Consider the following 13,340-nt stretch of genomic DNA (forward strand, 5'->3'; position numbering starts at 1 on the left):
TCTCTTTTTTGAGTTTTTGGCGGGAGTTGGTGGTGGTAGGTGTGATGTTTGTGTGTCTATGTTTGTGGTTGTTGTGGTTGGTTCTGATATGCGTGTGACAACGCAGGTGTTTGGTTGTCGGTTGATGTCACGGTGTTGCTGAATTCCGAATCGCTTTCGGGTTCCTATCAGTTTTCTGAATGATTCTGGACAATCGTGTGGGTCTGGGTATCCGTTTCGTTTAATGAGAGCTTCGCAGCTTTCGCCAACCAATTTAGCCATTACGTCGTCGAAGAATGTTGCGGGTGTTTTGCCAGTATGGTCCTCGAGGATTGCAGACACGCAGTACTTGTAGTTGTATTTGATGAGGTGTAGATGTTAATATGTATTATGATTAGCTATATTTTTATGACGTGCTAACCTTGGTATAACGTCAGTCACAACAAGGTGGTAGTAGCACTTGTAAAAATCCATTGTCTCTGCTGTACCTTTGCCTTTGTCTGAGTTTGTTGCTTCTGTTTTGAAGGCTCTACCAGTACACTGATTACACGAGGTGTAGTACCAAGCTTTATTTTCGCCAGCAATGATGTCCGTTATGGTTGCGTGACAGTAGAATTGCTTGCACTGTGTGAGAATAGATATGTAGTGAGCGGTGTATTTGCATTTAAGAAAACGATGTTGACTTACCGTTGTTTCTTTGTTGAACAGATCCATGGCTGTGGTTATGGTTACATATGCTTCCTGTGCATTTTGTGGCTGCCCAGTAGGCAATGTAGGGGGTGGGTAGTTTAGTTCTTTGTATCTTAGTATGCCATAAAAGAAAGAAATAATTTAGTTCAACATAGATTTTGTGAGTGAACATGTAAGATATATATACCTGTTGATTAGTTGTGGTAGCTCAGGGATATTTGGGTTAACAAATATGCATGTCGCTGGTGTTGAGCTTAGCTGCATCACTGGGCTGTGAGAGTAGCCTATGAATTGCTGCACTTTTGTTGAGCTGACAGCGACAACTACAGGTGGTTCTGTGGCTGGTATTTTTGATTCGTCGAAGGTTTTACGTATTTCAGGCCATAAAGTCACACGTACAGAGTCGTTGCTATTTTGTACAAGAAAGTATGATTAGTGGTTTGTAGTAGGTAAGAATTCATAACCATTTTTTTAGTACCTGCTATTTTTCAGCTCCAGGTAAGCCTTCATTTCTTCTTCAGGTTCATCAGAATGTCGAACAGCCACAAGGCAACCAATGTAATATGTTGTTTAAATGTTAGGTTAGTATGCATATGATGTCAGTGTTGTGAAAAAAATAGGATGATGTAGTTGTGTGGTTATAAGTACCTGTTAATATGTCTTTCTTGTCTATACGGGTTGTCAGCTCGTCATACGGAAGGAAGTTGAAGTGGTAGAGAGGTATGTTTTCTCCGTCAATTGGTATTGCTTGTGTATAGTTTGCTAAGATGATGGATGCATTGCGGTCAACTGTGCGCATCATATATCGTTTTCGAGTGCATATGTAATTCTGAATGGAGTAGCATTGGTTTAGATGGAGACACTTGGTAAGCTCTTGTGTGTTTTTTTCGGCTACGACAGCCTCTATTGCGTCTCCCTAGAAACGTGTCTTTTGTTATTTATAACATAATGAAGCAGCAGTTATGGCTGGTGATATAAAGTGTGCTTACCTTACTATCAACTAACAAGAAGCATGTTTTAGGGCGTTTAAAAGGTTGCCATTTTCTAACAATCCTGACCTCGAGCGGTGACCCATTTGTGTCGTCGCGTATTTCGGCAATATGCTGGATATTCATGGTCTGTAATTGCAAATAATTGAAGTAAAAGCATATTAAAAAAAGGCTTAGATAATTAGATTGTGTAGTACATTGTAGATGATAAATAAACCAAAATCAGGCGTAAGCACACATGTATTTGTTACCTAATTTAGTTGTTAACAAAGCAACTAACTTTTAAGATCTTAGTAATTCAGTATATAGTGTTACTGATAATGGCAACATGGACATTCTGTAACTATCGTATGTAAGTAATGTCAATGTTACTTTGACTGTACATGCATATTCCTATTAATATGAACAAATTCTTGTATATAGGCTAGATATATATCTAATTACTATCAATCTCGTGTAGGAAATCAGAGTAGACAATGTTTCTTGTTTGGTGTTCGTTATCATTTTCATATGGCTCTATAAGTATTTTCAGTGCATTTGGTGATGTTGCTCTTGATAAGGCAACATATAATTGTCCATGACTGAAGACCGGTTGAGGGAGGTACACACCAATTTTGTTTAAAGACTGTCCTTGGCTTTTGTTTATAGTCATTGCGTAGCACAACTTTACAGGGAACCGCTTCCTTTTGAATATGAATGGTTGGTCTTTGTTATCCGAAGATAAGCAAATTCTTGGTATATAAACTTTATGTCCGACTGTTGTGCCTGTTATGACCTTTGCCACTATAAGTTTTGGTAGAAGCTGTGTTATTAGTAGTCCATTGCATAAACTTGATTTTTGGTTGAAATTTCTCAACAGAATTATAGGAACATTAACTTTCAGCTTTAATTCATGCTGAGGAAAGCCAGATATGTGAAGTGTGTTCAGATACTCAGTTGGGTATATTGTTGCAATATCTGTGTTTTCATTTGCACGTGGGACAGCAATATCTGTGCTTAGGTAAGTAGTTGGGTTTCCAGGTAGCATGTTGAGGATAATCTGGTTAATGTAGTCGGCTGTTTTATTTTTGGGGCAAACTATTGCCTTGTCTGCAAGATCTGAAGGTGTTGGTTGGCTAAGGGAATGTACATCATAGATGTACTGCACAAGGTTTAAGATGGGGTCCTCACAATTCGGGATAATATGTGACAACCGCCAAAAATTAGACTAATCTGGTAATTATCTTAACCGTAATCGTGTATTAATTAGTAAAATAAATACATAGGAATAATATTTTTAGTCAAAGTTTTTGACTTTAGTTGAATTTTAAAATATGGAACCCGAAAAAGTTCAATTTTGTCGTGTAGCTGACACTGTACAGATTGACACCCGGGTAATATCTCAAAACGGATAAATTCATAAACGTGTCAAGATGACCTCGAAAAATAAAATTTTATGTTAGGATATTAGAGATAGTGTATAAACTTAATTTTAGAAGGTTCGAATCGCAAAAATTAGAAAATAAGTAACCGAAAGCCAGTAGAGGACACCGTAAGAGCCCGACATTAAGTTTATCAGAAAATTTTGTTTTTAGGCAGACATTGACTGTAATCTAACTTCGCTCAAAGTCTGATAAAAATTATTAGAAACGGAAGTCGTTTGGCTAGATAAATTACGAGATACGTTAAACTTTAACACCTAGGTATTATCACATGTCATTATTCAAAACCACCTCTCCCTCTCCCTCTCCCATCTCTCTCGGCCGCCACTTACACACAACCCAACCCACCTCCCAAACCCACCAATGAAAAGCTTACATATAGGTATGCACTGATTGATAGATTACTTGGAAGCTACACACTTGGACACATGCACACCCTATACCATCCAACTCACAACCCTATACCTCTCTTTCTCCCTTCATATAACCGGCCACCCCACCACCACCTTACCATCTCACATTTTCAAATTTTTATACACACAACACTTGATTAGGAGATCTTTGGTGGAAAGTTAAGCTAATAACAAGAAGTAGGAAGCCAAAGGAAGGATTATAGCCAACACAAGGTCACATTATCACCTCTTTAGACACCAAATCCGAAACCCAAGGTAACCCACTTCAAGATTTGTGTATATTAGTTGCTATTTGATGTTTAAAGCTTGATTTTAGTATGCTTGGTAGTGTACATGGAGGTATAATATGGATATATACATGCATATGTGTGAACCGTGAGTTTACATAGGAATGTATAAGATGGGTTTTGTTGATTATAGGACTTGTTATGGTTGCATTTTAGCTTGTATAGATTGTCCATATTGATGTTACTTGAGTTTGTTTAACAAATGGGTTTAGGTATTGTTTTAATATTGGAAGTAAATGTGTAAATGGCCAAAAGATCAAAGATGGATAATGAGTAAAAATACCCATGTTAGGCCGTGAGTTTTGATTTTGGTATTGGATTGAAGTTGTAAGCTTGTTAAATGGTAAAATGGTTAAAGAAAGAATGATAATTTTGAAAACCCACATACTTGATTACTTGAAAAAGTTGTAAGTAATAATAATAATGGTTTTGAAAGGATCTTGGAAAAGGGTTGACAAAAGTGTAGGGATTTGACTTTATTGGAAAGTTACTTACACATGCAAGTAATACAAAAATTTGATTTTGATCATAAAGCTCATACTTGTCTTATATGGATTGAAAATGACAAACTAAGTGATTGAATGGGACATATGGAAAGGAAACTTTGTAAATTGTACAAGATGTTTTGCAAAATGATTTGATAAGTGAACATAATCTTGTGTGGATGATTAAAGACTTGTGGTTAGGATTACTTTAGTAAACTCTATTGTAAAGATTGTTAGTATGATAATAAGGTTATTAAAAATTGCTACTTACTAGTAATAGAAACTTTGTTGTTAAAGAAATCAAGAATGTGTTTGTTAAAGGATAACAATGGGATGAAATAAGATGTTAATATGGGTTAATAAGATCTGGAAATTTTGGTACATAAACACCTTGTTGAGATTGTAGAAATAACATGTATATTGTATAGTTGAAAACTTAAGCTAAGGCTTGAGCATGTGTAGTTAAAAATTTGTTTTGTGTGCATACTTGGTGCTAGATGATCAAACATGGATGTGATGATATATTACTTGTTATTATATGTATATTTGCTGTACCAAATGGTTTGGTTTTGACATTGTGACTTAAATAGCTTGTTGGTGACTTTAACGGTCGGAAAGTTCGACTTTTAAGGTGAACCGACATGAGTTTTTAGAACTGAATTAAAACAGCTCCCAAAGTCATAATATTCTTATATTTAACATAAGTTAAAGTATAAGAAAAGTCAAGAATAGAAAAACTTAAACCAACACGGTTCGTGTCGCGAAAACCGACACGAAAACGTTAAAAATTGACATTTTTAAGAAATTGGCAACAAAATAAGAACCAAAACATTTTTATTGAAAAACCAATAAAACTTGACTAAAAACTATATAAAAAGTGTTCTAGATAATTTAAAACTAAAAGTTTCATAAAAATGACAACCGGTTCGTTTTTAAGCTCAAAATCAACGAAACCGGCAAAACCGACCAAAACCGATTATAATAGAGTCAAAATTTTAAATAAAATAATAACTTGAATTTTTCCAAAACACTCCAGCAACTAAAGGTAATAATTTTTATAAATTTTAATAATTAAATTAAATTATTAAATAAAACAATTATTAGTTGATTATTACTTGTTTATATTTTTAAGTATAGAATTATAAGATTATAAGTAGTAAACTTTATGTGTTATATGCTTGTGTGGATTTTTAGAATAAGAATATATATATATATTTTAGTCAAACCTAAAATTAACGAACGTGTACTAATATAGGAACGAGCATTTATTCGAACACTGAAATCAAAGGTGAGTTCTTCCTCCGAAAAGCATATTGTATATCTATATTCGTATTTATATATATATATGTTTTGAAAACGCATTATACTACAAATTGTCGTTATTGTGGGATGAATCAATTTGGTTAAATAACTGTTAACCGAATTGAGGGCACAGAAATGTTGGTAGATCTATCGGGGTGACGCCCCCCACTTCCATTCGCGTTGGGTTAAAAGTGGGAATATTTCGAGTATGGTACGTTTCGAGTTATCAAATTGGTAGTCATACACGCGTTGTATTCTAAGCTAGTTTACAACTAACGCTTTTTGTGCTTAAAGGTAAAATGCGGGTTTCGTTATTGTGTTATACCGTGTTATGATCGGTTTTATTGGCAGTATAATGGCCGTACACCATTATATTCATGTGTTGTTTATATATAAATTGTTTATATTTATATAATAAGTTTTTCTTCTCAGGAATAACTCACCAACATTCATGTTGACCCAAATATTATTTAAATATGCTTTGCAGGAAAGTGAAGGTTTCGAGGTGGCATGGAAACGAGAGCGTGGGGTGTTTGAACAAAAGTGATGTGTTGTAAACCGTGCATTAGCACGTGTAGTAAACTCTGATTTTGTAAAATATTTCTTATAATAAAAGATGATGCTTTTATTATTAAATGGTTATTATTGTTGACTATCGGCATCTGTCATAACCCGAATGAATTAAAGTTAAGACTTCCGCTGTGTTAAGTTAAGGTTTTCGGGGTGTGACAGAAGTTGGTACCAGAGCCAACAGTTATAGAGAATTAGAAAATATAAAGTTTTCTAAACTATAACGGTATGTTCAAACACGTGCTCCTTTCCCGCCTCTCGAAACAAAAAGGTAACAAAAAAAAAGATATATATATAATTGTTTATTACTAACTTGAATTAATATGTTTATTCAGATGACGAAATCTGTGGCGATCGTATCTGACTCCGACTCTAGTAGCAGCGGTACTCCACTATCACCGGTGGAGTGGCGTCCGGTAGTTGCATCAGGAGATGCCGGGTCTACTTCGAGAGCTACACCCTTGAAGGTGTCCACTCGAAAAAGGACCAGGGCAAACCGTGATGCATCGGCCCCTGTCATTGCACTCCCATTAGCTGTGATCCCACCCTCTCCACCACCGCCTCCCGCACCGGAGCCTGTGGTCGAGGAACCCTCTGATCACAAGCTACTTATGGTTCTTCTTGCCAAGTTCTCAGCTTATGAGAACATCGTTCATAACATGGTGGACCGTGTGCTTGCAATCGAGCATAAACAAGGTCTTGATGACCAAACCCGTGATGTGATGCACCAGTTTGTGAACGAACTGAGGAACCAGGGACTGATGACAGACGCCAGGGTAGGAGTTCTCGAGATGAGGAATGAGATGATAGAGCTATGCGTAGGCTACTTGATGAGCCTTCACTAGACGTAGTAGGGTGTTTTGGGTAATATGTCTAGTATGGTAATTGTGATGTAACTTAACTTTGAAACTTGTTTTTTTTGTGTGGTTGTGGTAAGAACTAAAAATATGGTGGGTGACCAAGGTGTAGGTAAGTACACCTAATTTTGGTATTTTGGTACATTATGAAATCCCACTCTTTGATGATTATATTTATGTTTGTATTATTAATGATGCTATTTGATTCTTTACAACTTAGAAAAATATCACTTTTTCCAAAACTAACCAAAATTATATTTTTTCTAAAAAGAACATGGCGCCAAAAACAAGACAATCCACTAATAATCAAGCAACCGGATTACCTTCCTCTCAAGACGAGTTAGCTCAGCTAATCGCTCAACATGTAAATACGGCACTCGAGCAACATGAGGCTAATCGCAACGCAAGCCAAAACCCCCTAAATAAAACTAATACTTCAAATGGAGAAGCACCTAGAACCGAAAATCTAAACAAAAACCCCTCAGGTAGCACGGTACGCGGGTGCTCATACAAAATTTTCCAAGGTTGCGGACCGAAAGAATTTACCGATGCCGAAGGACCTTTGGAAATTATCCGGTGGATCGAGAAAATGGAATCTGTAATGAAAATCAGTGATTGCACTCCTCTCGAACGGATAAAATACGGAGTGTGCTCATTCCGTGATGAGGCACTCGAGTGGTGGAACTCCATAATTCAAAATCTTGGAGAAGATGCCGCTTACCGTCAAACCTGGGAAGAACTAAAAGAAATGTTGTTAAAGGACTACTGTCCCCGAAACGAACTTCAGAAAATCGAATACGAATTCTGGCAGTTAAAGATGGAAGGTGCTGACATTGGAGGATATACTTCCCGATTCAACGCTTTGGCACGGCTAGTACCCCGACTGGTTACGCCTGAATATGCAAGAATCGAGAGGTACATTTGGGGCTTAGCTCCCGAGATCCGAGGATTGGTTACCTCCTCCAAACCAACCACTATCCAGTCAGCCCGAGAGCTGGCAAAATCTTTAACTGATAATGCAATTCGTATGGGAACTCTGAAAGACTTCGGTAAGAAAGCGACTACCGCCGAACATGAACGAAAAACAGTTACCGATAATCAGAGAACCGGAGAACTCAAACGAAAGCGGAATGGTAACTCAGGAGGACAGTTCAAACGAAACCAAGGAGCACGAAGAATGTTTGCAGCAAATGCAAGAGGATCAGGACAATGATTCACTTGTAACAGGTGTGGAAAGAGTCACAATGGGGAATGTTGGAAATGTCAGAAGTGCAATCGATTTGGATACCAGACTCAGTACTGTTTCAGTAAGGACTCTCCGTCCGGTTCAGGAAACCGAACTTTCGAATGTTTCGAGTGCGGTGTCATCGGGCATTTCAGAAATGATTGCCCCAAACTCAAGGTACAAAATGCTAAGAGCAAGGCATTCGAGATGAACGCGAAAAAGGCCCGGAAAGACTCATCCGTAGTCACCGGTACGTTTCTCGTTAATAATCATTATGCTTATGTACTATTTGATACTGGAGCAGATTTAAGCTTTGTTTCTGACCAATTTGAACCCCTTCTCGGTATTGAACCAAGCAAGTTAGACAATAATTACTCAATAGAATTAGCCAACGGGAAGCTAATTAAAACCAGTAAAATTGTCCGAAACTGCAATATTCTGTTAGAAAACCTTAGGTTTCCAATCGATCTTCTACCCGTAGAGTTAGGCAGTTTTGATATAGTAGTAGGAATGGATTGGTTATCCAAAAATGGTGCTGAAATCATATGCTCTGAAAAGCTAGTTCGTTTACCAACCCCAACCGGTCAATTTCTGAGCAATCGAGGTGACCAGAGTAACACCGAGTTAAAACTCTCTAGTATCACAAAAACTCGCAAAATGTTAAGGAAAGGATGTCCCGCTTTTCTTGTCAATGTAGTCGACACAAAGGCTAAAGAGCGAAAGATAGAGGATATTCCTGTAGCACGAGATTTTCCAGAAGTTTTCCCTGAAGACTTGCCTGGATTACCTCCTCAGCGTCAAGTCGAATTCAGAATCGATCTGGTTCAAGATGCCGCTCCGATAGCTCGATCACCGTACAGATTAGCACCATCGAAAATGCAGGAGTTATCTAATCAGCTCCAGGAATTACTAGACAAAGGATTCATAAAACCAAGTTTCTCACCTTGGGGAGCTCCAGTCTTATTTGTGAAAAAGGACGGTTCTTTTCGAATGTGTATCGATTACAGAGAACTGAACAAACTTACTATTAAGAATCGGTACCCACTACCGAGAATTGATTATTTGTTTGATCAGTTGCAAGGATCAAGCTATTACTCAAAAATCGACTTGCGGTCTGGGTATCATCAGTTACGTGTTGCAGAAAAGGATATTCCTAAAACCGCTTTCAGAACTCGTTATGGCCATTATGAATTCCTGGTCATGCCTTTTGGCCTAACGAATGCACCGGCTGTGTTCATGGATCTTATGAACAGAGTTTGTAAGCCATACTTGGATAAATTCGTGATAGTATTCATCGATGACATACTTATCTACTCATGAACCAAGAAAGAACATGAACAACACTTAAAACTGATTCTAGAATTGCTAAAAGAAGAGAAGTTATATGCCAAATTTTCCAAGTGCGATTTCTGGCTTCGAGAAGTCCACCTTTTAGGTCATGTAATCAATGAGAATGGTATCCTAGTTGATCCAACAAAAATTGAAGCAATTAAGAATTGAGAGACACCAAGATCACCTACTGGAGTGCGACAATTTTTAGGATTAACTGGCTACTATCGTAGATTCATTGAAAAATTTTTCTTCTATAGCTCAACCCTTAACCCAATTAACCCAAAAAGACAAGAAATATGAGTGGACAGAAAAACAAGAAGGAGCCTTCCAATTGCTTAAACAAAAGTTGTGTAGTGCACCAATCTTGTCCTTACCAGAAGGTACCAATGGATTTGTAGTATATTGTGATGCGTCTCGCTTCGGTCTTGGCTGTTTGCTTATGCAACAAGACAAGGTGATAGCTTACGCGTCCAGACAACTCAAGGTGCATGAAAAGAACTACGCGATGCATGATTTGGAATTGGGAGCTGTTGTGTTTGCTCTTAAGATTTGGAGGCATTATCTGTATGGAACCAAATGTACAATATTTACTGATCACAAGAGTCTCCAGCATATCTTTGATCAGAAAGAGCTAAATATGAGGCAACGTTGATGGGTAGAATTACTCAATGATTACGACTGTGAGATTCGTTACCACAAGGGTAAAGCGAATGTTGTGGCTGATGCGTTAAGTCGAAAGGAAAAAGAAAAGCCTCTGCGTGTTCGTGCATTAGGGTTGACGATTCAAACGAGTCTTACTACTCGAATTCGTGATGCACAGCGTGAAGCTTTGAAACCGCAAAATGTAAGGTTTGAGAAATTGCGAGGACTTGAAAATGAATTTGTCACAAAGTCTGATGGGACACTATACCTACTTGATCGAGTTTGGGTACCACTCTATGGAAATCTGCGTAATCTTGTTCTAGACGAAGCGCAAAAGTCTGGATATTCGATCCACCCAGGATCAACCAAGATGTATAAAGATTTCCAAGAACATTATTGGTGGCCTAACTTGAAAAGAGACATAGCTGTGTATGTCAGCAAGTGCCTGACATGTTCCAAAGTGAAAGTTGAACATAGAAGACCGCCTGGACTACTGCAACAACCAGAGATCCCTCAGTGGAAATGGGATAATATTACCATGGACTTCATAACCAAACTGCCAGTTACGCCGCGAAGTTATAATGCGATTTGGGTAATTGTGGATAGATTAACTAAATCCGCTCATTTTATACCCATTAGAGAAAAAGATAGAATGGAGAAGTTAACTCAGCAATATCTGAAAGAGATTGTAGCCAAACATGGAATACCGGTCTCAATCATTTCTGACAGAGATGGTCGATTTGTTTCTCGTTTTTAGCAATCTCTTCACGAATCCCTAGGAACTCGCTTAGATATGAGCACCGCCTATCACCCCCAGACAGACGGTCAAAGCGAGAGAACTATCCAAACATTGGAAGACATGTTGCGAGCCTGTATCATTGATTTCGAAAGTAGTTGGGATACTTATCTGCATTTAGCTGAATTCTCCTATAATAACAGCTACCACTCCAGTATTAAGGCTGCACCGTTTGAAGCTTTGTACGGAAGAAAATGTCGATCTCCTCTTTGTTGGGTAGAAGTTGGAGAAAAGCAACTTACAGGTCCTGAAATTGTCCAAGTGACTACCGACAGAGTCTTTCAAATCAAGGATAGGTTAAAAGCTGCAGCCGACAGACAGAAAAGTTATGCGGATAATCGCAGGAGACCGTTGGAATTCCAGGTAGGAGACCAAGTGTTACTAAAGGTATCACCTTGAAAAGGCATAGTCAGATTTGGTAAAAGAGGAAAACTTAGTCCACGATACGTTGGACCGTTCAAAATTACCGAACGAGTAGGGTCGGTAGCCTATCGACTCGACCTACCTTCAGAACTCAGTGGAATACACACCGTGTTTCACATATCCAATATGAAGAAATGTCTATCTGACGAATCGCTGATTGTTCCTATTGAATACATAAGGGTTGATGGTAAGCTTCGATTTGTAGAAGAACCTGATGAAGTCATGGACTGGAAAATCCAGAAGCTAAGGCGTAACAGGATTAAGCTTATCAAGGTTCGCTGGAATTCAAGACTTGGTCCCGAGTTCACGTGGGAACGTCAGGATCAAATGAAGGCGAAGTACCCTCACCTCTTCCCAGAAGAAACCGAAACCAGCACTACATCCTAAATTTCGGGACGAAATTTCTAAAAGGATGGGTGAATGTGACAACCGCCAAAAATTAGACTAATATGGAAAATTATCTTAACCGTAATCGTATATTAATTAGTAAAATAAATACATAGGAATAATATTTTTAGTCAAAGTTTTTGACTTTAGTTGAATTTTAAAATATGGAACCCGAAAAAGTTCAATTTTGTCGTGTAGCTGACACTGTACAGATTGACACCGGGTAATATCTCAAAACGGATAAATTCATAAACGTGTCAAGATGACCTCGAAAAATAAAATTTTATGTTAGGATATTAGAGATAGTGTATAAACTTAATTTTAGAAGGTTCGAATAGCAAAAATTAGAAAATAAGTAACCGAAAGCCAGTAGAGGACACCGTAAGAGCCCGACGTTAAGTTTATCAGAAAATTTTGTTTTTAGGCAGACATTGACTGTAATCTAACTTCGCTCAAAGTCTGATAAAAATTATTAGAAACGGAAGTCGTTTGGCTAGATAAATTACGAGATACGTTAAACTTTAACACCTAGGTATTATCACATGTCATTATTCAAAACCACCTCTCCCTCTCCCTCTCCCATCTCTCTCGGCCGCCACTTACACACAACCCAACCCACCTCCCAAACCCACCAATGAAAAGCTTACATATAGGAATGCAATGATTGATAGATTACTTGGAAGCTACACACTTGGACACATGCACACCCTATACCATCCAACTCACAACCCTATACCTCTCTTTCTCCCTGCATATAACCGGCCACCCCACCACCACCTTACCATCTCACATTTTCAAATTTTTATACACACAATACTTGATTAGGAGATCTTTGGTGGAAGGTTAAGCTAATAACAAGAAGTATGAAGCCAAAGGAAGGATTATAGCCAACACAAGGTCACATTATCACCTCTTTAGACACCAAATCCGAAACCCAAGGTAACCCACTTCAAGATTTGTGTATATTAGTTGCTATTTGATGTTTAAAGCTTGATTTTAGTATGCTTGGTAGTGTACATGGAGGTATAATATGGATATATACATGCATATGTGTGAACCGTGAGTTTACATAGGAATGTATAAGATGGGTTTTGTTGATTATAGGACTTGTTATGGTTGCATTTTAGCTTGTATAGATTGTCCATATTGATGTTACTTGAGTTTGTTTAACAAATGGGTTTAGGTATTGTTTTAATATTGGAAGTAAATGTGTAAATGGCCAAAAGATCAAAGATGGATAATGAGTAAAAATACCCATGTTAGGCCGTGAGTTTTGATTTTGGTATTGGATTGAAGTTGTAAGCTTGTTAAGTGGTAAAATGGTTAAAGAAAGAATGATAATTTTGAAAACCCACATACTTGATTACTTGAAAAAGTTGTAAGTAATAATAATAATGGTTTTGAAAGGATCTTGGAAAAGGGTTGACAAAAGTGTAGGGATTTGACTTTATTGGAAAGTTACTTACACATGCAAGTAATACAAAAATTTGATTTTGATCATAAAGCTCATACTTGTCTTATATGGATTGAAAATGACAAACT

At 37.6% G+C, this 13,340-nt stretch overlaps 2 protein-coding genes across 2 annotated transcripts; both read right to left on the reverse strand.

Annotated features, from left to right (window-relative positions):
* Positions 1–400: 400 nt before the first annotated feature.
* LOC143606948 (uncharacterized) lies at positions 401–1,179 on the reverse strand (the record flags this gene model as incomplete). The annotated part of the gene is made up of 4 exons (XM_077082559.1): positions 1,148–1,179; positions 857–1,078; positions 667–781; positions 401–603 (listed from the first exon to the last, which is right to left on the reverse strand). Coding segments are annotated over exons 1-4 (572 nt in total), but the record flags the coding sequence as incomplete, so codon positions are not given.
* A 915-nt stretch (positions 1,180–2,094) lies between these two features.
* On the reverse strand, positions 2,095–2,685 carry LOC143606949 (uncharacterized). The gene has a single exon (XM_077082560.1). The coding sequence runs from the start codon at positions 2,683–2,685 to the stop codon at positions 2,095–2,097; it is 591 nt and encodes a 196-aa protein (XP_076938675.1).
* Positions 2,686–13,340: the final 10,655 nt, after the last annotated feature.

This window comes from Bidens hawaiensis, unplaced genomic scaffold (genome assembly GCF_021521415.1).
Source record: "Bidens hawaiensis isolate Kalapana, Puna unplaced genomic scaffold, B.hawaiensis_p1.1 tig00078532_1, whole genome shotgun sequence".
Classification (NCBI taxonomy): Eukaryota; Viridiplantae; Streptophyta; class Magnoliopsida; order Asterales; family Asteraceae; genus Bidens; species Bidens hawaiensis.